The sequence below is a fragment of the Varroa destructor genome, unplaced genomic scaffold, assembly GCF_002443255.2.
Source record: "Varroa destructor unplaced genomic scaffold, Vdes_3.0 BEIS01000002.1, whole genome shotgun sequence".
Taxonomy (NCBI): domain Eukaryota; kingdom Metazoa; phylum Arthropoda; class Arachnida; order Mesostigmata; family Varroidae; genus Varroa; species Varroa destructor.
In genome coordinates, this window is record NW_019211455.1 from 58,930,593 (window position 1) to 58,951,051 (window position 20,459).

The 20,459-nt window shown below is 35.7% G+C and overlaps 2 protein-coding genes across 8 annotated transcripts in view; one reads left to right on the plus strand and one right to left on the minus strand.

The window, feature by feature from the left end:
• The window catches only part of LOC111245556 (AFG1-like ATPase), a 9,378-nt gene extending 4,695 nt beyond the window's left edge, over positions 1 to 4,683 (minus strand). Inside the window, exons 1-4 of one of the 2 annotated variants that reach the window (XM_022794055.2) lie at positions 4,483 to 4,683; positions 2,212 to 2,320; positions 1,631 to 1,728; positions 8 to 126 (exon numbers count right to left, since the gene is read on the minus strand). In XM_022794055.2, the coding sequence (XP_022649790.1) occupies positions 8 to 126; positions 1,631 to 1,728; positions 2,212 to 2,320; positions 4,483 to 4,546 (390 nt within the window). In that variant the 5' untranslated portion in view covers positions 4,547 to 4,683. Of the gene's footprint in view, positions 1 to 7; positions 127 to 1,630; positions 1,729 to 2,211; positions 2,321 to 3,499; positions 4,395 to 4,482 lie in introns of those variants that run through there. The other variant, XM_022794056.2, reaches the window with a different exon arrangement.
• A 4,611-nt stretch (positions 4,684 to 9,294) lies between these two features.
• LOC111246010 (uncharacterized) overlaps positions 9,295 to 20,459 on the plus strand; it is a 15,902-nt gene continuing 4,737 nt past the window's right edge. Inside the window, exons 1-6 of one of the 6 annotated variants that reach the window (XM_086980475.1) lie at positions 9,318 to 9,648; positions 13,541 to 13,760; positions 14,547 to 14,840; positions 15,814 to 15,913; positions 16,915 to 17,011; positions 19,983 to 20,117. In XM_086980475.1, coding sequence (XP_086836601.1) covers positions 14,746 to 14,840; positions 15,814 to 15,913; positions 16,915 to 17,011; positions 19,983 to 20,117 — 427 coding nt within the window. In that variant the 5' untranslated portion in view covers positions 9,318 to 9,648; positions 13,541 to 13,760; positions 14,547 to 14,745. Of the gene's footprint in view, positions 9,649 to 13,540; positions 14,841 to 15,813; positions 15,914 to 16,914; positions 17,012 to 19,982; positions 20,118 to 20,459 lie in introns of all 6 variants that reach the window. The other 5 variants (XM_086980476.1, XM_086980474.1, XM_022795163.2 and 2 more) reach the window with 5 other exon arrangements.

A 20,459-nucleotide genomic window follows, 5' to 3' on the forward strand; every position in this document is an offset into this window, starting at 1 on the left:
AAACAACCTTTTTCCATTCGTGAATTCGGTTGTGCACATCAAGCATAAACGAGTGAAAATGTTGCCTCTGCTTCTTCTGTGGCTTCTCTATACAGTCATAGAACAGGTCCATCAACATAGTTTTTCCTGCGAATTTCGAATTATACCAACAAATAGACTTAGTCACGGATTCGAAGCATTTTACACAATTGGTTTTTTTGAAGTTTGCATCAAAAGGCATCAGTCAAAGTAAGCATCAGTCAGCATATATTGCACACTGAAAATTAGTTACTCGAAGGCTACTCAAGTTAGAAATGATGATTCACAATTCTGACAGTTGCTGTGGTACGTTATGCGAATAGGTGTAGTTAATTCCCTTGAGAGTTTCGCTGTGTCTGCGATGAAAGAAAACTGTAAACGCTTTGCTAGGATAAGCAATACACATTTATTTTCGTTACGTATACTCCTCTGCTGTGTATTCTCACTGCTGTGTAAATTGTTATATTGATAAGAGAATGGCAATTTAGAACATGATACCTTGTCATCAGTCCGCGATATTTAGATCCTCATCTTCTTTTTAGAATATGACAGTTACTGCTCAAGAGATGGTAAGTACCGTGCCGGAGGACCTGGGGCATATATTTAATATATCTTAACTGTTCAATGGCATACCTAGCGTTGCCTTTAAGAAGATTGACTTAACAGTCACTAAATAATGACTTGAGACTTGCTAGGCTAAGGAAACGGTGATGGCGCTTGCATGTAACACGTGGTCGTAGCAGGGATCTTGAATTCAGTCAACTTTATTGCTACATCTATGGGCAGCTTCTTTAGATTTTATAAATACGTAGTTCTGAACGCGGAGCATACTTATGATTCTTTGACGCGCCCTCCTAGCCCCCTTAGTACCTTTTTAGACTTTCATAGGATGGGCAGCCTACTCATAAGTTGCGTTTCCGTTCGGCCGTCTTATCGGAACTTCATTACATTTGCTTTGGTGTTCTATATGCTCATTCCATTTTCACAAGGTTGCTATTATTCGAATGCATAGCTGCGATTCGTTCATATTATTCGAAGCTATACATACGCGTATATAAACACAAGTTACTTTCGACACTGTAACCGCTGTAGCCACCCGTTCATTATACAGAAAGGACAACAAGATAAGAGTCACCTTGCCATACCCCGCTTGCTGTTGTTGTGCGTGGTCTTGCAACTAATCTCTCATCTATTTTGACGAATTTTTCACTCAGAACGTTATCTGTGAGCATGCTTTTTGTAGGCCAAAAACCTGGTATGGTTTGATACATGTTTTTTTATTAAATCGCTCCAGTGTTTTTGCCATGTCAACGAGTATTTAACAATTATTAATAGTAATGATTCCCGTGGCTTATACGGTATTTGTAACAAGCGGAGAATATATCTTTGGATATTTTATCTCAGACAATCTGCAATGACGCATTATTGGTCTTTTTAAGGACCTCTTATATTACCTAATAATTATAAATAGATAGACTAGCTTATGTTCAGCAAATTACATTAAACTCAATACAATAAACATACAACTATCGCTTCTTACATTCCACAAGACCATAGAAGCCTTTATTGCTATCAGTCTGCTGATAAAGTTACCAACCACTTAAATACTCACCTCTGCCCACAGCACCATAAATGTAGATCCCCTTTGGTTTAACTAATTCCTTTTTGAACCACTTTGAGAAGATAGTCTTCGGCTGAATTTCGTACATTCTGTAATTTAAAGCATCAAATATGTTATTATCGAAAAAAAATTAACTCTAGTTTGTTTTGGCTAATACTTCCAAAAGTCACACGCTTCACTAGCGCTATCCCATGCATTACAATAAAACCGTTAGTAAACAAACATAAAACATGCGGCTAAATACAGCTGGAAAATTATACATTCAGTTTTCATTTGCAGTTCTTCCTCTTGAATAGCGTAACGCGTTCAACGCTCTATAATAAGATATATAACATAAGTTCAGACGAACGCAGTTGTGCATTCTAAATTCATTTCGCACTTTTTTTTTAACTAATACAAGGTGCATTCCGCTTATTTTCAAGCAAAAATTTATATCAATGTATTTGACCCCTTAATAATTAATAAGCTTATTTCAGGAAGATACGTATTCGTATAACTCGCCAAATTTAAACAAAATCCCAGATATAAGCAACTCCAAATGACTAAGATATAGTCACTTCCGGCAAACTTACCGAAGTTGGTCCTGCAGATCTTGAAGCAGCTGTGCTACTCTAAGCTGATTCTCGTCTTTCTCAATTTTGCCTTTCTGAACCCTCTCGCAGTATTTGCCTAACACTCCATCTAAAAATCGTAGAAAACAATGCGACTTCATCCGTATGCAATATACTTCATTTTTCACAAAAACATACGAAGGGAAACTTAAGCGAAGCTCAGATTATTTCGGGGAGCAAACGTGACGTACGCAACACAAAAGCGTTATTTATACATTCTTCACTGCAGTTTTTGTGGTTTTATTGATGCCACTATTTAAACGCTATAAAAGAGAAGATATTTGTCAATGGATATATATTTTGCTATTAGCTACTAATTTGTTTATCTTTATTAAGCATACTTGAAGGAGTATATTTAGTTTAGTATAAATGCATGGTTGTTTTTAAAATAACCAAAAGTTTAAAACCGAAAACAAACGAAGGTTTGAGTGATAAGCAATTTAGTAAGGCACTTCAGCATAAGCCAATTTGAGCAAACAATGCCAATTTATGCACTGTACTATAGAGTGCGCTTGGTAGAGAATGCCGAGCGTATTTACGTTTGTAGTAGACATTACTTTCCTCTGGAGGCTCCTGATTAGAATGACTTTGTCCTTACAATAAACACATCAGAGTAACCGCAATAAAATACATTTTTCCTGTAGCGTCTTAGCATGTTGAAGTTAAATTCAACGTTGGAGGATGTAAGCGTTTATTCTTCATTATTACGTCATTAAACCCTCGTTGAACCAGTTTATTACTGTCATAACAACAATGTATCAAGATACTTACCCTAACAGAACAACATTATCCAATAAAACATGTAAAATCGCACATTCAAGCATTTCTATAAAATTACTCAGTCTCAGTGTGGGACAGTATTAAGACCCCACGGTTACGGACCCAGCATACTAACCCTGCCACCGAAGTAGTAGTTTCAGATAATTACAGATCTGTGCGATGCGCAGGCAAAAAAAAATTAATTACAATCACATCGACGGGTAAATAAAAGTCACATAGGTTATATTTTATCAAAAAGCGCTCATGTATCCCTTCGGACAACATGTCATGTAAAAAAAAAAAAGCAAAGCCTTCGTTATTCAAGGTAAAAATAAACGTTGCTATTCTTAAATGTCTAGCTGATAGTACACACAATACAATCGCAATAAATTAGAAATTGACACAGCTAAAAGTTATATCAAGTATCAAAACCATTTGTGTTGTTCCATTTTTCGATCAATAGTAATGACAACCAATGAAGAGTGATTACCTGCATATAGATTCGTTATACCAAATGGACTCATTGTCGGTAATTGAATGCCATTTTTCGGGAGAGACTAAAATATTAAAAAAAAATGTTCAGTAGTTTTAGTTGCTGTGTGGGCAATGCAAAGGTTCCGCAATCCTCAATTATTTTTTCTATTGCAAAGAAACAATGGACACATGATGATTTTAATGCGTGCACAGCATAAGGAGAGTGTGGCATTTAAAAATCATTGTAAACAGTTCTGCCGCTCGATTAGGTCAATGCGTATTGGCCTTGACAGGAAAAATAATAAGCTGTTACATGATAGCACCATATCACCCAAATAACTTTTCCGGAATTATAATAGTAATAATAAGTGTACTGTTGCGTCAGTACACGTTTGTGCATTTATGCCTGCATGACACTTAGCTTCAATAGGTATTACTTTACAACAGACAGGATGCGCCACCGCATCAAACGGATTTATGATAGCTGCAGTTTGTGCCAGCTAGCTATATTTAATATTGAGCTGGTGTCTCTTCTAGTTAACGTTTTTTACGCGGCAATAAAATAAATGACAAGGTCAACTGATAAACTGTTTATATTCTAACCTAACCGAATTAATCATTGAGAACTATTTTCCATAAATCAACTAATGTAAGAAGGTAGTCAACGTATATATTCAACTACATTCAGCCGATCGAAGTATATCTTTTGGAGTTTTTCTGTCGATGTCCAGTCGCAAATTTGCGGCAGTATTGCATCGAATAATATCCTATGTTTTTTCAATGCCATGTAGAAATTAAAAATAATATTTCATGGTTTTCATCTACGCTCACTAGAAACGCCTAATGTATAACAAACACGAATGCCAAAAATTTGCTCATCTTTTGATCATCAATTGCATGACTTATTGCAAACTTCGAAAACGAAACTTGGCGCAATTTAATTTCCTCTGCACCGTCTATGGGACCTCCCTCACCGGCCGGATGTTACGGTGTACTTACCCCGGGAAGATTTGAGGATAGTACTATATAGACGAATGAGGGCGGTTAACTGTGTTCTCACCATTGTAACTGAAAACGCCTAAATATTCAATGGAACACTGTAGTCTAGTCAGATCAAAACAACGCTATTCTACTAGCACTTTTTATTCTTTTTGTTGAGAAATCAGCTGATCGAATCTCTCACGGTCAAAAATTTCGAACGTTTCGTTCTACTCGTGATGAATTAACGTATACATACATGTGAAGAGGGCGACTGCTGAGAAAGACCGTTGCGCGCCAAAGTTATGATGCTTGTGTAGAAACTATCATAGGAGCTTACGCTTGAACCAAATAAAACAACTAATTAGGTAACTGACGGTTCTGCAAAGTAAACTACTTAGAACTTCGATATAAAACTAAAATTTCATATGGCTGGATCTCTCTCGAGCAGATATACACAAATATTACGTACGGCTGCTTCTGCTTTACATAACAGTTATGGCTTAACACTTATTCATTTAAAAAGAAAGGCCGATTAACTGTCTAATAGAAAGAGTAGTTTACAAAGAAACCTTTAGATAATAGCCTCTTTTATTGAATGCGTTTGTGTTTACCTATTACTAGAATTGTTAATTGCTCCGCCAAAAATTGATTTTATATTATGATGAAAATTAATTAGTTTGCTGAAATACTAAAAACCATACGTTAAGATGTAAGTGGTAGCATAACACATAATTTCGACCTGAAACATATTTATTACTACACGATAGTAAAAATAACACTAATTTGCAATTTTTGCGCGTAATATAAGCATACACCATAGTACGTTAGGCGACGTTTCGACCAATAAATTTCATTGCATACTCAATGAACAAATTCTGGTGAATTTCCCTGCAAGTATTTGCAGCACAGCGGTAATATATCGTGTAAACAAATAAAATAAAAATAAGAATGTTTCACACATGAAAAAAAGTGTATCTTCTAATTGGTCGTTGGCTACTTACTGTAGTGAGTCTACCAAATTTTAGGTTACACTGGTCCGTGTATGCCTTAATCAGATCGGATAATTTGCTAAAAGTATTTCAATTGAATTATTGTAAAATGTCATTATCTGTATGTTACTGTATGTAGAAGATAATTAGCCAACCGTAACAGTTTTTTTGTCTTATGAGTTACTTAGTGACCATAAAGAGGCGATAAGCATAAAAAGACTATGCTTGTATCCCTTCCGTTAGGGCTGTCAATGACACGTCTTTTATTTGGAGTTTTTCTGCGATTTGATTTTAAGTTATTTATTGGACTTACATAGCATATCTTTGTGAGCGGACACACCAGATAATATAACAGTTCTTGGATAAATCATCATTACGTGTAAAAATTGAGCTACTATATTACTCACCAATCAAACGCTATACGGCTATAATGTTCTTAAAAAAAGTGAGAAGAAAATGTAAACTGGCATCTGAGCAGAAAATATCTGATGAAGCTAAAAGGTGTTAAAATGAGCCATGATAGGAAGAATCATTAATATTACATAACTTCTATTTTCGCCCGTAAGAGACAACCAGGAAGATTTTTTTTAAACGCAAGGCAAATAACATCAAAACGAATAAAGCTTTAGAGATATTCAAATAGGAAATGCGTGTATTTTGGTCACTAAATCTTCTTTTTTCTAAATATGCATTCTGCCGTAACAAATTGACTTGGATATATGAAAAGTCGCCCTGGGTCTTCATTAGAGCATGCCTTAAAAAGCGCCGCGAGCCAGAAAGTAAATGTAAATTACACTGATTAATTAAACTCTACTAAAAAGAATATACGCCATAGGTCTCTTAATGTACGTTTACTGAAATAAATGATTAAGTAGAGTAAAATTATCATTTAATTAAGAGCTACCTTCGCGCAACACATTAACGATGGAGAAATATATGCACATATTTCTACGAATTCTGACAGTAATTTCATTTTACACAGTATGATACAATACGAATCTCCTCTATTATAGCCTATCTACTATTACCTAGATTTTAATATTATTTTTAATATAGTTAATATTTTTAATAACTTCTTTTATTATAGGTAAATCATACATTATAATTACTGTCTTACCTGTATTATATTAAATCATATTCATCTAGTTATGCGGTTGATGGACGTTTTCATACAACTTCAAATTTCACTAGTGTTAATATAAAGATATTTTACAATAACCCGTTTGAACGTTGTAACTAAATCAAGCGTGCAAATCCCCCTCCGGAGGCCAACAGCAAGCAGTGCAGGACGTCAGTTCTTAATTGCCGGTAGCCTTACAAATTCCACTTGGTGCGTTATTTTGTTGTATGCCTTAATGAACGAGTAAGTGCAGTCTTTCCTTCAGCATTTTAAAGGCCGACAGAGCTTATTACTGCGGAAGCGGTAAAGGGATGCCGGTTACAAGAAAGCAAGGAATGTATTAGATTGGAACACTTTTGGTTCTTTTGATTTTACTTCTCCACTGTTGTTCACTTATATACGATAATTTAGATAAATAATGTTATCCTGATACATTATTTAAAAGTGCTCTCTCTCCCCTCTATAAATCCAATGAACTTTGATTGTGCAGTGAACCGAATTTTATGCCGAGTTTGGGCTCTAAAAAAGAGGTTCCAGGTAAAAAAAAAAAAAGTACATTTCTGATGCATTCCTACTCTGATTCGTCTCTCGATAAGGTCAAATTGCTGCCGAAGGCTAATAGAAAAAGTGGGACCAGGCCTTGCCGACGAAAAAGTCGTTCATCTTTTCGACAATGTCGGGCCACGCGTAAATTTGTGAAAGTCGTTTTACAACATCCCAGTTGGAAGGTCTGTGTGTATCATATTTTACAAATCCCACTCCCACTGATTATCAAGTTTTCCAGTCGGTGCTGAATGAAATCAATAGCCGTACATTAGACAATGGTTGGACGAGTTCTTTAACATCATATCTAAAAAGTCTAAGAAGGAATATTAAATAAATAGGCTAGCAGATGGAAGAAGATTGTGGAGGATGGAGGCGAATGAATAACGCGCTAATTATTGCTAGAATTTGAATGAAACACTGAAATCAATACTTTTTTGATATTATTTTTTTTTTGTCAAATATTTCAGATACATTCGGCAGGTACGAGGCCAAAACAATAGGACGATGATCGTCCAGGCCATCTTTTGTTTGTCCAATCCATTCATATATGTCATATGGCTTGTGTAAATATACGTCGTTATTATACAGCGATATATTTCTTAATGACACCTTTATCTATATAAACGTAGTTCCTGCATTGGATATTGATAATTCGCCAGGGCTTTACACTGTTTAGCAGTGATAGCATTGCCTTGTGCGTCCCTATTCAAAGATGAAAAAGGGTGAAGATATATGTTTATATATTTCAGAGTATAGCTGGAACCTTGATGGCTAAACCGCCGGACAAAAAACCAGCGACAGCTAATCAACTCCGCATCCGTTAATCATTCTATTATTCGCGTTATATCTCAAAGTACGGCAAAATAATCTTCAAGAAAAAATAATGGCATGACTTTCTCTCTTCTAATATTTTGGAATATATCCTAAGATGTGTTATAAATATAGTTCAAAGCTCTTGTCATATTAAGAAAAATAATAGAAAAACAGCTTTTTTATTCCTGGGAAATTCTGGTCGAACAATTTAACCTGAACTATGCGTATTGGCAGGTTGCGTACTTCATATGTTCAACGAGAAAAAAATTGCTGCACTTAAAAGCGCTTAAAAAAAATTGGGCTGAACAATAGACTAAAAGTAATTACGGTAAACGTATACGAATACTCTCGACTATTTCCCCTCAGTGGTGTATTTCTTATTGAAAGCTGTTATTATCAAATAGCAACGAAGCTATTTTAACTTAGTTATCCGTTATGAGACATCCTTCAAACAGAGAAATTCAAGAATAAGGCGGAGTAGAGACATTATTTTTCTATTAAATATTGTAAAATCAAAAACCAAATGAAGTAACCTAACCAAATAAAGTTACTAAAAATAAATAGTTTCGATGTATACATTTTTTCAACAGCGCTCCAGTGTATGCTTTCCGGGCTGCACACATATCTGATTGATGACTGCCACACCTGAGGCAGTATAAACAGACAGCTACACAATTTAGAAGCTAAGAAGACTCATTTCGAGGGCGTATATGCGTTTGTATATGAATAGTGATGCTCCACTAGGTAACATTTGATCGCATGAAGTAATGGTTAACGACGATAGCGAGGGTGAAAGTCAAAACGTTTATGTTACACGTAACTCGTGTGAAATATATTATGGCTTATATATACATTTCGGATATACGGACAACGGACATTTGCGATCTGTTTGGATAACAGAGCGTGCGAACGTAGGTTTATAAAAGGAGGAACAACCAGAAATAAAATATAGGGTCAATATGGTGATGCAGAGCTTTACATATAGTCATAACTAAGCACATATCTGTTATTGACATATGCACGATTGGCATGTGTATTATTAAGCGTAACTGCTGTCTGTCGATACAAATATAAAAATACCTCGAAATCCTGAATCTGTTCAATGTCCACCAGTTCTAGTCGTTGCGTGATTTGACCTTTTTACTAATCACCCTTTCTAATCTTTTTATGCGTTTTAGTGGAACAGTAGCCAAAAGAAAACAACTAAAGAGTAACAGAATGACCCATGATCGGAAATCGAGCTTAGAGGCTGTGATGGTTTTGGAAGAGAAACAAAATTAGATGACAAGAACTAATCCGATCGCTCTGCAAACCCCGTAAGGAGTAGTCCGCAAACCACTCTGCCGACTCTTCTATGACGACGGAACGAAAAATCGTAACAAAGACGGAAAACATTTATTGAGTAGCTAAGAAAGGGCGAGTTTCCGTTCTGGCTTCTCCGGAATATTGCTGCCGCGATCAGTAACAACAGCTGCACAGAGTCAGCGCATTTCTAGTATCATAATCTCAACGACTTTACAATAATCGCTAACTGTGTTGGTGACGAAAGTGGTGAAGAGCGTACGAACTGTTATTTTTATTAAAGGTGACACCAGATACGCTTGTCGTGAGTTGAAGGATTGTTGGCCTGTGGACGAATCAATCTGATCTGTTATTAACAGCGTAGTTGTACGATACAAGGATTGTGACATTGACGCCGTAACTACTTTCCTTACCGTAAGTAGAGCGCATACACTGAATTTTTATCTATGAGTTAGAACTAAAAAGAAGGCAGTACAGTACAGTTATGATATAACATACGCACACGGCCAGGTGCATTAAACCCTAAACAAAAGTAGGAGTTACAACATTACTGGTCATCACCTTGAAAAACCGTTTCTTTAGTTGTCCTTTATAATCCCTAATGAAAGTTTGTATTTTTGGAAAAGCTTAGTTAAAACCCGAATATTAGCACGACGCTTATAATCAGAAATACTAATAAGAATCGTTTGGCTTTGAAAAACATTGTCTTACCTAAAAACGCTCATAACGATTATATCGTAGATTATCGTTTATCTGAAACCGTATTCTTGCATTGGTGATGTAAATAATTTATATTTTGAAATTTCGCTTTTTCTGCATTTTTTTTCAAACGCGGCTCTGCCTTATGGAAATAGATAGCTCTAGGGCACCATATACCCTATCTAATTCGACTGTACAAAGAGTTGAATTAGTTGAGCAAATTCGATAATTTAATTGGCATAGCGTTTAAGAAAACTACTACGTCAATTCTCACAGAGAATTTTCGGTTGTAAAAACTCATTAAGCAGTACTGACCTTTCAGTACAAAGACGCGAGGGCAAACGTATGCTATCACCAATAGATATGCTTAAATTGAGACAACTATATATATACAGTTCAAGAGAAACCCAAGGTTTAACGATATTAAGGCAATTTTCCATGCAATCCCTTTTCATTGTTCACGGTACCAGTACGTCCTGAGTAGTGACGTTTATTTTATATCTCAAAAAAAAAGGATAACAGTGCGGAAAATTGTTTTCAAAGGTCAACAGGATTTAGGTAAAATCCGATTGGCAAGGTATCAATCGAAGCTTTTTCGCATTGCATCTCATGTTTTTTTCTTTATTTTGTAATTATGACCATTAGAAGAACATTTTACAGAACAGACAGTGAAGATAAATTGCACAAAAAATTACATTTGAAACCGTTAGTTGATCTCTTACAGGGCTATATAATTTTCAGAGTACCCCATATGTATACAGGATATTTAGAACGGATACAGAATATAAACATATCATTCAATTCACAAAAAATGTTTGTATTATGAACACGCATTTTATGAAGCCAACCACTTACTTGCTTGTGTCTGTGTGCTATTCAAATCGTTAGCTTAAAATACACCGTAGTCTAACTCTATCGGTGTTTATCTACCTTTAAGGCCCGATTTTTCTCTTAACGCGTGATTCGGATCTCTAGTAATTTGCATTTTGGTATTACGTCTCCGACAGTTTCATCTAAATTATTGCGTAAGTGCCTTTTTATGTCATCTCTATTAATATATTCCGACGACTATGCAGTACTATATTTTAAAAAGTTACAAATTTCTGAAACGTTGTATTATTTTCTTTGTTTTGTACTGCATATCTCCCTCACATTGCGTAAGGTTTGATTTATAAGGTACGGTGCACTACTCAATAGGACCGACCCTAGGGCAAAACCTGTCCTTGAGATTTTTGTTTATTTTGTTAAAACCCAGGGGTAGAACCAGTAAAACAAGTGCCACGAATTGTAGTTAATAAAAAAAGAATATACACGAAAAATGGGTCTCGAGACACAATTCATAATAAACTTTAGAGCGACAGAATTATGTACGAGAACGAAATGTAAATTTTATTATACTTCTCTAGGGTCATTGGCCATTCAATATCCGTCGTAATACTTTGCAAAAAATATACTTTCATGATCGAATAGTACATGCTCTGCGGTATATGCCGTAAACGAGGTTAGCATCAACAGCCCTGGCTTCTTCAGCAACAAGCCATTGGAGTCGTTGTGCCAAAAAACATAAAATTCTATATGAATGGAGAACGGGTGCCGCCATCGACGTGACAGAACCGAGTAGCTTCATTGGAATCTAATTTAAAGCACGCTGCTTTAATGGACACACATGACCGTATGCCAGAGCAGTAACTGTCTATTTCCTAGAGTCATAGCACGCTCTGCTTTTAATATAGTAACATGTTTCGGCGACGTGCTGCGAAACTCAGGGACGTTATACTAACTAACTCTATTCAATATTTGACGGCAGAAATTTTAGGTAGTATTCAAGAGTAATGCTAAATGATAAACTAGCACGCTCTGAAAGCCACGCAATTCATAGTTTCTATCTTTGAAATGCTTGTTATAAACGTAATATGAATGTGTAGTACGCAATTGAGCATACACATCATAGTTAAAATATCATAGTTACTGATTGATGCAGACATATCTCTCAGCCCCCAACTGTCGTGCGTAGGCGTTGACTGAATGTAGAGTTAATCATGCAAAGTTCTTGCTTGCCTTGTGGAAGTTTAGCGAAATACAAATTCGAGAAGTCCGTTTTAGTGATTTCCAAACTTTAATTTAATTAATTAATTTAGTTTAGGAGTTAATTTTTTCTCACAGCACCATTGTGTTTTGAACTTTATTCACCTGAAGGCTTAAAGCTTTTATTGTTTTCGCAAAAGAATACCTTTATAGACATGTTGCCTCCTTCCATACATAAATCTCAAATAGATCATCTAAATATGTTATTTCATATCATCTAAGCCATCGTCCAGAAAAACGGCGCTACTTGAAAGATCGAACCTGAAAGGGGACGGGCCGTCATTAAAAACGTAGACATTTCAAATGTCTCATGTAAAACGTTTCTTCTATTTATCTGCGGCTCATGCGAATAAAACTTTTGGCACAACATGTATTGCATGTAGTAACGGTAGTAAAATTCCTTGCATTAACATTGAAAGGTGATTAGGTAACTGAAGGAAATAATAGAAAGTTAAAATAAGCACTTATAATATTAGGCTGTTAGAAGTGGATTCGGTGAACTATGAACTTGAACAAATTGTAAGCTATATTGAAAACATCTTTTATTCTCGAAAGTCAACTCTCAGTAGTCAAGTTTTTATCTTCCGAAAGCCGCAGCGCCGTGGAAATTCATCGAAAATTGGAGACAATATTAAACAAGGAGGCTTTGAACTAAGGTACAGTACAATGGTCATACAGACGTTTGAAGGACGGGGATTGGTGTGTTGAGGGCTAGCGAAAAGACGACCAGGTGTCCAGACTAGAAAACGCTTCACTGCAGTCGAGAAGGCTTTTTACGAAAGCGGAACCTAAGAATCTACAGGTTCTGTTAGGCGAAATTGGTATTTAGCATATAACACGCTACAAAATTCTAGTACAAATACTAAAAATGCAAAAAAAGTAAAAAAAATGCATTTCCCGTAAGTTGTCTTCAAGTCAGTTACAAATGCGTTAGGTAAACTGGACGTGCGGAACTTTCAACAATAAAAAATCTACTTGGAGCATACGGTTGCCATAAATAAGTTCGATTTCGCCGTCTACCACCAGCCGAAGAGGAGCCAGGCAAGGGAAGAGCGTCGCCCAGGAAAGAAGTGAGATTCGTTAATAGTGTCGAGCAAGTTCAGATGTAAGGTGATGGTAAGACTTGCAATGGACATTAGAGACATCTGCTACTATCAGATACTCGTCGAAGATGAAACAAGAAATGTAGCCCGCTATCTCGAGTTTCCCAAGAGATTGACAGATTGTTGGCACGGCAATCAAAAGTACCGGTTACATGATGACATTATGAATGATAGATATATGGCTGTCCAAAGCCTACCAGAGCACTAAAACGAGTGTGCAAAAATAAAGGAGAGTATTTTCAACATATATTGAAAAATAATCGTTTTAGCCCAACCAGTTCAACAATTACTAAATCACATTTAACAGACAATTTGTAATAGAGTATTGGCATAAACTTTTTGTTTCCTTGGACAATTATCGGCTTTTGTACTATTTATTCACTAAACATTCTGTGCACCTTGATTGACGGTTGTTACAGAGATAATAAGAATCAAATACGGCGGACGCATATCATAGAAACTGAGTGACGGTGTGTGACAGCAGGACTGTATTAGCAAGCAAAAAAGTAGCATCAGCAGCAGGACGATAACAACAACAGCATCACAACACTGTCATAACTAGTAGTAACCGGAAGAGGAAAAAGCAACGTGATCAACGCGAATGACTTTCCGCAACGACAACAACGACACCCTATTCCTGTTCATTTCGTTTTCTTTTATTGCGCCGCTTCTAATCTTTTTTCTTTTTTGGTTTGGCTTTACTTCTGATGCTTTTCCTTTTTTCCCGCGATAAAAATTAGCAGTAGGCTGCGTCTCTCTGTCTCTCTCACGTTCTCGCTCTTGTTGTATAGTGAGTTTTCTTTTCTCTTGACGTCGGTGTCTGATTATCGTCTGGCTCAGTGCGCGTATATTCTGTTCATCATTTCCTATAGAAGAGTTGTTTAAAGAGGCTTGTAGAACTCTGGCGCGTGTGCGTGTGTATATAAACATTAGATGACCTTTTTGTCGGATTTTTTTCGATAAATGTAGGCACGCGCTCAATCTAATCAATTCTGTCAAACCTGCGACACTCAAGTCTTATTTGGTCTTTGGAATTTAGAGCTAAAAACATTCATAGCAGAAGAAATGGCAAACCGCCAACGAGAATTGACGTAGCACGATAATATATTATACCAGCGATTGTTGGACGTGGTTGATATTGCCAACGTCCAATTAATGAACGGACCGTTATCTATTAACGGCGCGTGCATATCGTCTACTTAGTGGTTGAAGTACTTTGTGTTGCTTGTTTTTTTCTCTAAACGATTTCTAAAACTCTAAATCTCTAAAGGATCTAAAGAAAAACGGCATTTTGACTATGAAAAACAGCCGGACTGAAGAACTCCTTTAGAGGCGATACGAGAGCTAACTGCATTCTATACAATTGTTTTTAAATATATAGGCCTGTGTATGGGCACGTAATCATCATACAGCTATTCCATACAGGTGCCATAAATAAGTCTTTCTAATCGCATCTAATACTGGAGACACCGGGGAGCTAACCTTGCCGGTGATAATATTATGGACCAATAGAAGGCATAATGTGTGAATGAAATAGAATCACAAGCCTAAAGAATAGGACAAAGCAGATTTTATCGTTTAGAGATTCACTTCAGTAAGCAAAAGCCACGGTCACCTTCGAAAAATGATGCCCTTATCGTGGCCTCTTCTCTCAGCCTATTTTCTCGTGGGCATGCTGGCTATTGCCTTCGGGAAGTGTCCAACCCAATGCAGATGCACGTAAGTAACAAACATGCCACAAAAATTGTGTTTTCTGAACTAGAGTCAAAAAAAATATAGCTATGAGCTACATATGGGCAGAATACCTGTATATTCAACCATAAAATGAGTATATAAAAAATACGGTATTTGTTTCATATTTGACACAATCGAAAACTCTGTTCCACGGCTAGCGTCCTTGATGATTTCTTATATTGGTCCCTTTGGACTATACGCCTCGGGAAGGTAAAATAGCTATAGTCAGAAGATTCAAGTAATTATTTCGAACAAGGTTTAGTTGTTCGGTAATGTTGTACTTTATTTTTCCACTTAGACCAAGTTCCTAAGTCCAAGATTCGAGTAAACACACGATTATATGGTTTGGTGCTTATTTTTTTAAGGACCCATAATGAACAGACACATAGCTTATCCTGTAAGGTTCTTTTTTAGTTGAACTTTATTTTCAGATATGCTAGTTTAAATTACCTTTTTTCTTATTCTCTACTTTATTACTAAATTAAAATAGAAAAAAAATGTTCTCAAGAAACGGTAGTGTTTATTGAAAATCACCGTTGTTTTCTTAAATCATCAAAAAAAAAAAAACAGAAACTCCAGTTACATAAGACATTGCCTTTATCATCCTGCTTCATAATTCAGGTAACTGATACTTTCTTACACAAGGTTCGTAACTATTTCTCGCAACATATACTATTATTTTTGTGTATATGGGCCCCTTTTGCCTTAGTGGCTGTATTGATTAGTAATGTTCGAGGCAACAAACAGATAAAAGTTCTTGTTGACAAGACGCTCCAAGTGACGGATACTGGACTACGAAAGTAATCTATATCAAATGTGATTGTCTCCTTTTGATAATCTATTCGGATTAGCGTGCATCCTGCCTTTGGCAAGAATCTATACTTTTTAGCTGTTTGATGTATACTTGGAAACTGTGTAGCCACTATAGCAAGGCTTTGTTGTTTTTACTTTATTTTAGATCGTTGGAAGTAATTTGCTCCTGTAAATCGGGCGACAGCTTCATCCTATCCGAAATACCAGCAAATCACTTTACCTTATCAATCTCTAACTGCAAAAAGGTAGGCATTCAACAAGCATAACTCTCCTATACGTCAAATGAAACGTTGAAGTAGATATAATTGTATGACGTGTTTCCGTGACACCGTTTTCAACACGAAGAATAAATAATAGAAATAATTGGTTTTCTTTGTGCTAGAGGTGTTAGTAGACTTCTGCTTTAGCGAATTTTTCCTTTGCAGTTTCAGCAATGTCAGCATGTGCTAAAATTGGCTCACGCCCTTTTGCCCGGAAACACCTACACATTTGCTATCTCTCTAGCCAACTTTTCGAGTGGCTATATCGAGAGAAAATTAATAGAATTATTCTTAATAATGTTATTAATCTTTCTCATTTTTATACCCTTTCATCTGAGAGTTGATTCTGTTTATGGTTTGCATTATTATTAGTTTCCGAGAATAATCATTTGGCAGTTAACAGTAGAATGATATATTTTATTATTCAATCATTTTTAGGTATAATATTTTTATTTTTTAATGGTATCAAATTTTATATTGGTAAATGAGTTAAGAATGAAATCGTTCAAATGAAATTAAGATTAGTAATAGCTATCAAATGGGGCTTATTTCCAGTTCATTTTAGATTACGAGAAGCATTTAGATAGATTTAGTAGTAGACAGATGTTCATTCCTTTGTTTATTCTTAGAGTTATAGGTATGTATTATTTAAAAATGTTTGTAAATCCAGACAATTTTATATAATATTTAATAAAATTCTCACGGAAGATTTTAGTTTATTCATTGTGAATTTTCGAAGAAAGGAATCATTCAGAAAAGTTGTTACCTTGCTTAGAAATTGTCGGTATTCCTGTACTAGTGCAGTCTGTATCGATTGTGAAGCTTCTGTTATACTTCAAAATGCGGTGCCACCACTTTCCTGTGAGTTGTACGTACTAATTACTTTTAAGTTTTAAGTTTAAGTTTGAATTTATCTCTGGTTATTAATTTGCAACTATAATGTTGCACGAACTATACTCTTACTTATACGTAATTACCTGTTGTAGGTTCGAATCCACGGAACCCCATTTAATCGAGGAAGTTTCGATAGGTTTGTGATACAAGACTCGTCCGACGTCTACATTGCCGACATCAGTTTCTTCGGTAAAACACCTTCCACCAACCTAATTTCCTTTAAGCAAAACTAATCAATAAAACATCATAAAAGGCAGAAACAAAATGTTACCAAATCAACTTAATTTTTTTTAGTACAAAAGGGACACCAGTCCTACAACTGAATTCTGCAAAGGTCTCACTCATATCACACACTTCTTTTCTACCCTTAGTAGTTTCAAATTATGTGCTATGACCCGTATAGCACTACCTATACGATCATGCACCAAAAAAAAAAGCTTGGTAAACTTGTACTATTGTTTTAGCTTATTTACGAACGTCAACTCAATGGGTTTCATCTTCGGCACTGCATATATCCTATTCAAGACTCGCACCAGTGGATTAGATATCTGGGTCACTGTGACCGACCTGTTAGATAACAATCTGAAACATTCTGAAATCACACTTTCTTGTGATTTTAAAGCCTTGTTTACACTTTATTATATATTAAGAACGTCAGTTCTTAAGATTTGTATGTGTATACGCCAACAATACGTATAGGTCACGAAGGAAAAGCGAACCGAAGATTTGTGTTCAGAATGTATGTAATTTTTGGAAAGTGACCAAGCCCATTATACTTTTAGCTAATTTCTAAGTTCAGTCTATCAGAAGCCGATCGGTCTATTCTATCTTTATTGGATTTCAAATCATTCAAAGCCACCCTTATTAGCTTTTAGACTGAAAACAGACTGCAACGAAACTGACGACTGGTAGACAAAACGATTCGCTTCAGAAGACAATAAAATCATCGTAAGGATGACGGTCACCTTCAAGGTGCGAGCTTACAATATAATTATAGGTGTATGAAGCTTCAAAATAACAACTAGTGGTGCCTTGAACACAATAAATAACATCAACGGCGCAAGGCAGAATTCAGTCATTGGTCTGACTTCGATGTCTTGCCTATGGATGAAGGATCATTTCTCACATTCCTTGTTTCGGCGGGTCATGCCACAATCGGTTTCAATTTGTTATCTGACACAGCTACTGTCAGAGTGTAAAAATATGGTGAGGATTTTTTGCAAGACTGTCATATAAATATTCATTATATTTCTCTTATTTAGGCTCTTTGTATGCGGACTTTTGATCTTTGTTTTCTCCATATAAATATATTGTGTGCACCAACATCTCACTGGTTATATTGCTGTTTTTGTCTCGCGTTAATAATATTTTGTTTCTGTAAATTACCCTAAAGCTAGAACCAAATCAAAGTGCAAGATTACATTACAGAACCTAGCAAAATTAAAGCTTCGTTTTAAAAACTCGAAGTCTTTTTTTCGACACACAAATAGGCTCTTCGAAAAAGAGCAAATCTACGAAACGAAATTTAAAATTTTGAAATGTTTTCGCGAAAGCAACAGTTTAACAGTAAAGCGATTCACTTTGTTAGTTTTTGTAACCTTAAGAGGAAATATATAGATAATTACAGGCTGAATCGTCTATGACACGTACTAGTTTTCAGAAATGGGTACTCATATAGCGTTTGTGTTAGATCTAAATGGTGTTACAAAAAGGAAATCAGCACCTATGTTGCCGAGTCATTTGGTTGAAAAGCACTAATGTAAGGATGCAAAGACAATTTACAAATTAAAGGTGGTTTCTACAGTAAAGATGACGAAATAGATAAACTGGGCAATCATAAGAATAATATTAATATGAAATAGCCCGATTGTGTATATTTCGATGTTACTAATACCTTGCGTAACATAAACTAATCTAAGGCGCTTGTCCTAATTGAAGCTTTTACCGATAGGTTTATGATATTTTAGGATAGACTGCCTTCTTAGTATTATTACATATATGTATATATATATATTGGATGAAGCGAGTTACAAACAAGCGATTAATTTAGCTGTGGATCGTTTCTTTTTGTTACTTCATACAGACACCTAAATTTTAGTTAAAGCCGCGTGAAGCTTAGTTGTTTCTGAAGCAATTTACTCTTAACAATCCAGCGATTGTCTTTCAGATTGGACACATAAAGAAACTAGAGTATTCTAGATGTTTGCGCTGATAAAAGCGAAGAATCCTAAGCTTGTCCAAAAGAACTACTTCCGCTTTACATAGCGTGAAATTAAAAGCATATATCTGTAACGTACGATATATTCGGCTCCTATTGTTGATCTAAGCATGCCTTGGATATGAAACTGTACAAACGTATTTCAATCAAATGTGTACAAAACGCGATTAGGTTTAATATTTAAACAACGTAATCATATAAATATTTGCTAATTCTAGAGTTAAAATGAGAAGGTACATAAACATAATCTGGTTGTTACAGTACTAAAATCACATTTACCATGACCCATTACAATGGGTAAAATCATTACTTGTGATAATAATACTGATATAGTCGGTAGATACGACTACAATGTCCTCATGCTAGCTTAGTGGATAATGTATTTGCATTTTAATCTTAGAGACACGTCGTGGTCAAGATTCGAGCCCGGGCATAGGCACACTTAGTTTTGTGCTGGAAGCCGCCCGCCTAGTGGAATGCCTCACGGCTAAGTTGGACATAAAACTTGAGATACAGATATATTTATTATTTAGCAGAGGTACTGCTAAAATGTATAATGTATAGAATTTTTTGAATTTTTAAAAGCACTGTTTAGGTTATTTTACTATTGGCTGTATCTTGCATTGACTGTAGGTAGCCTATAATACGTAACAAAGATTGCAACGTTCCTAGTTCGATCTTCATCAAGAACCCAGTTATTTCGAAATTCTATTTACTTAGATGCTTGATACGAGCTCACCGTACGGTTACATAATAATGCCTACAATACAATCGGATCGCTTATGTATCCTGGATAGCCAAGTGATCTAGATAACGTTTGCCTTACGTCAAATGGCAATAAGCAAAAGGCTGCATCGGAAACTATAGTAGTTGAAAAAAATATATTTAACCCTTGAGGACATGTTTTGATTAAAAAAAACAACTTATCTTCTCTGTCAACAGGTGTAATATTGATTCGTCGACTGAAATTTTCAAACATCGCAAATCTTACTTTAGGGTCCTTATACAACCTGAAAACAGACATATTTGAGATGGACAACGTGACCATTGCAGTGCTAGACAGGGGAGTGATACCTGGTAAGTATAGACTACCTATCGACAGTATTTATATCAATATCGCTCAACGCAGAAGTGCCATTTCCAAAATTGTATGACTTCATTTACCATACATTTATAAAATACTGAGTTTTTTTTTTCTTTCATATGTGTACAAAATCATAACTATAAAAGATTTTTTAAAAGAAGCGACCGGCTTTAGCGGCTTATAGATCCTCGCGGCTCCTTCGCTTGTGCTAGTGTTTAACTGCCTTCCCTTGAGTAAGACAAGTATCGTCATTTCTTGGTAAGAAATACTAAAGACCAAGCTACTAAAATGAATAAGCTACCATAATCTTTTCTGCAACAGCCTGAATGTTCTTT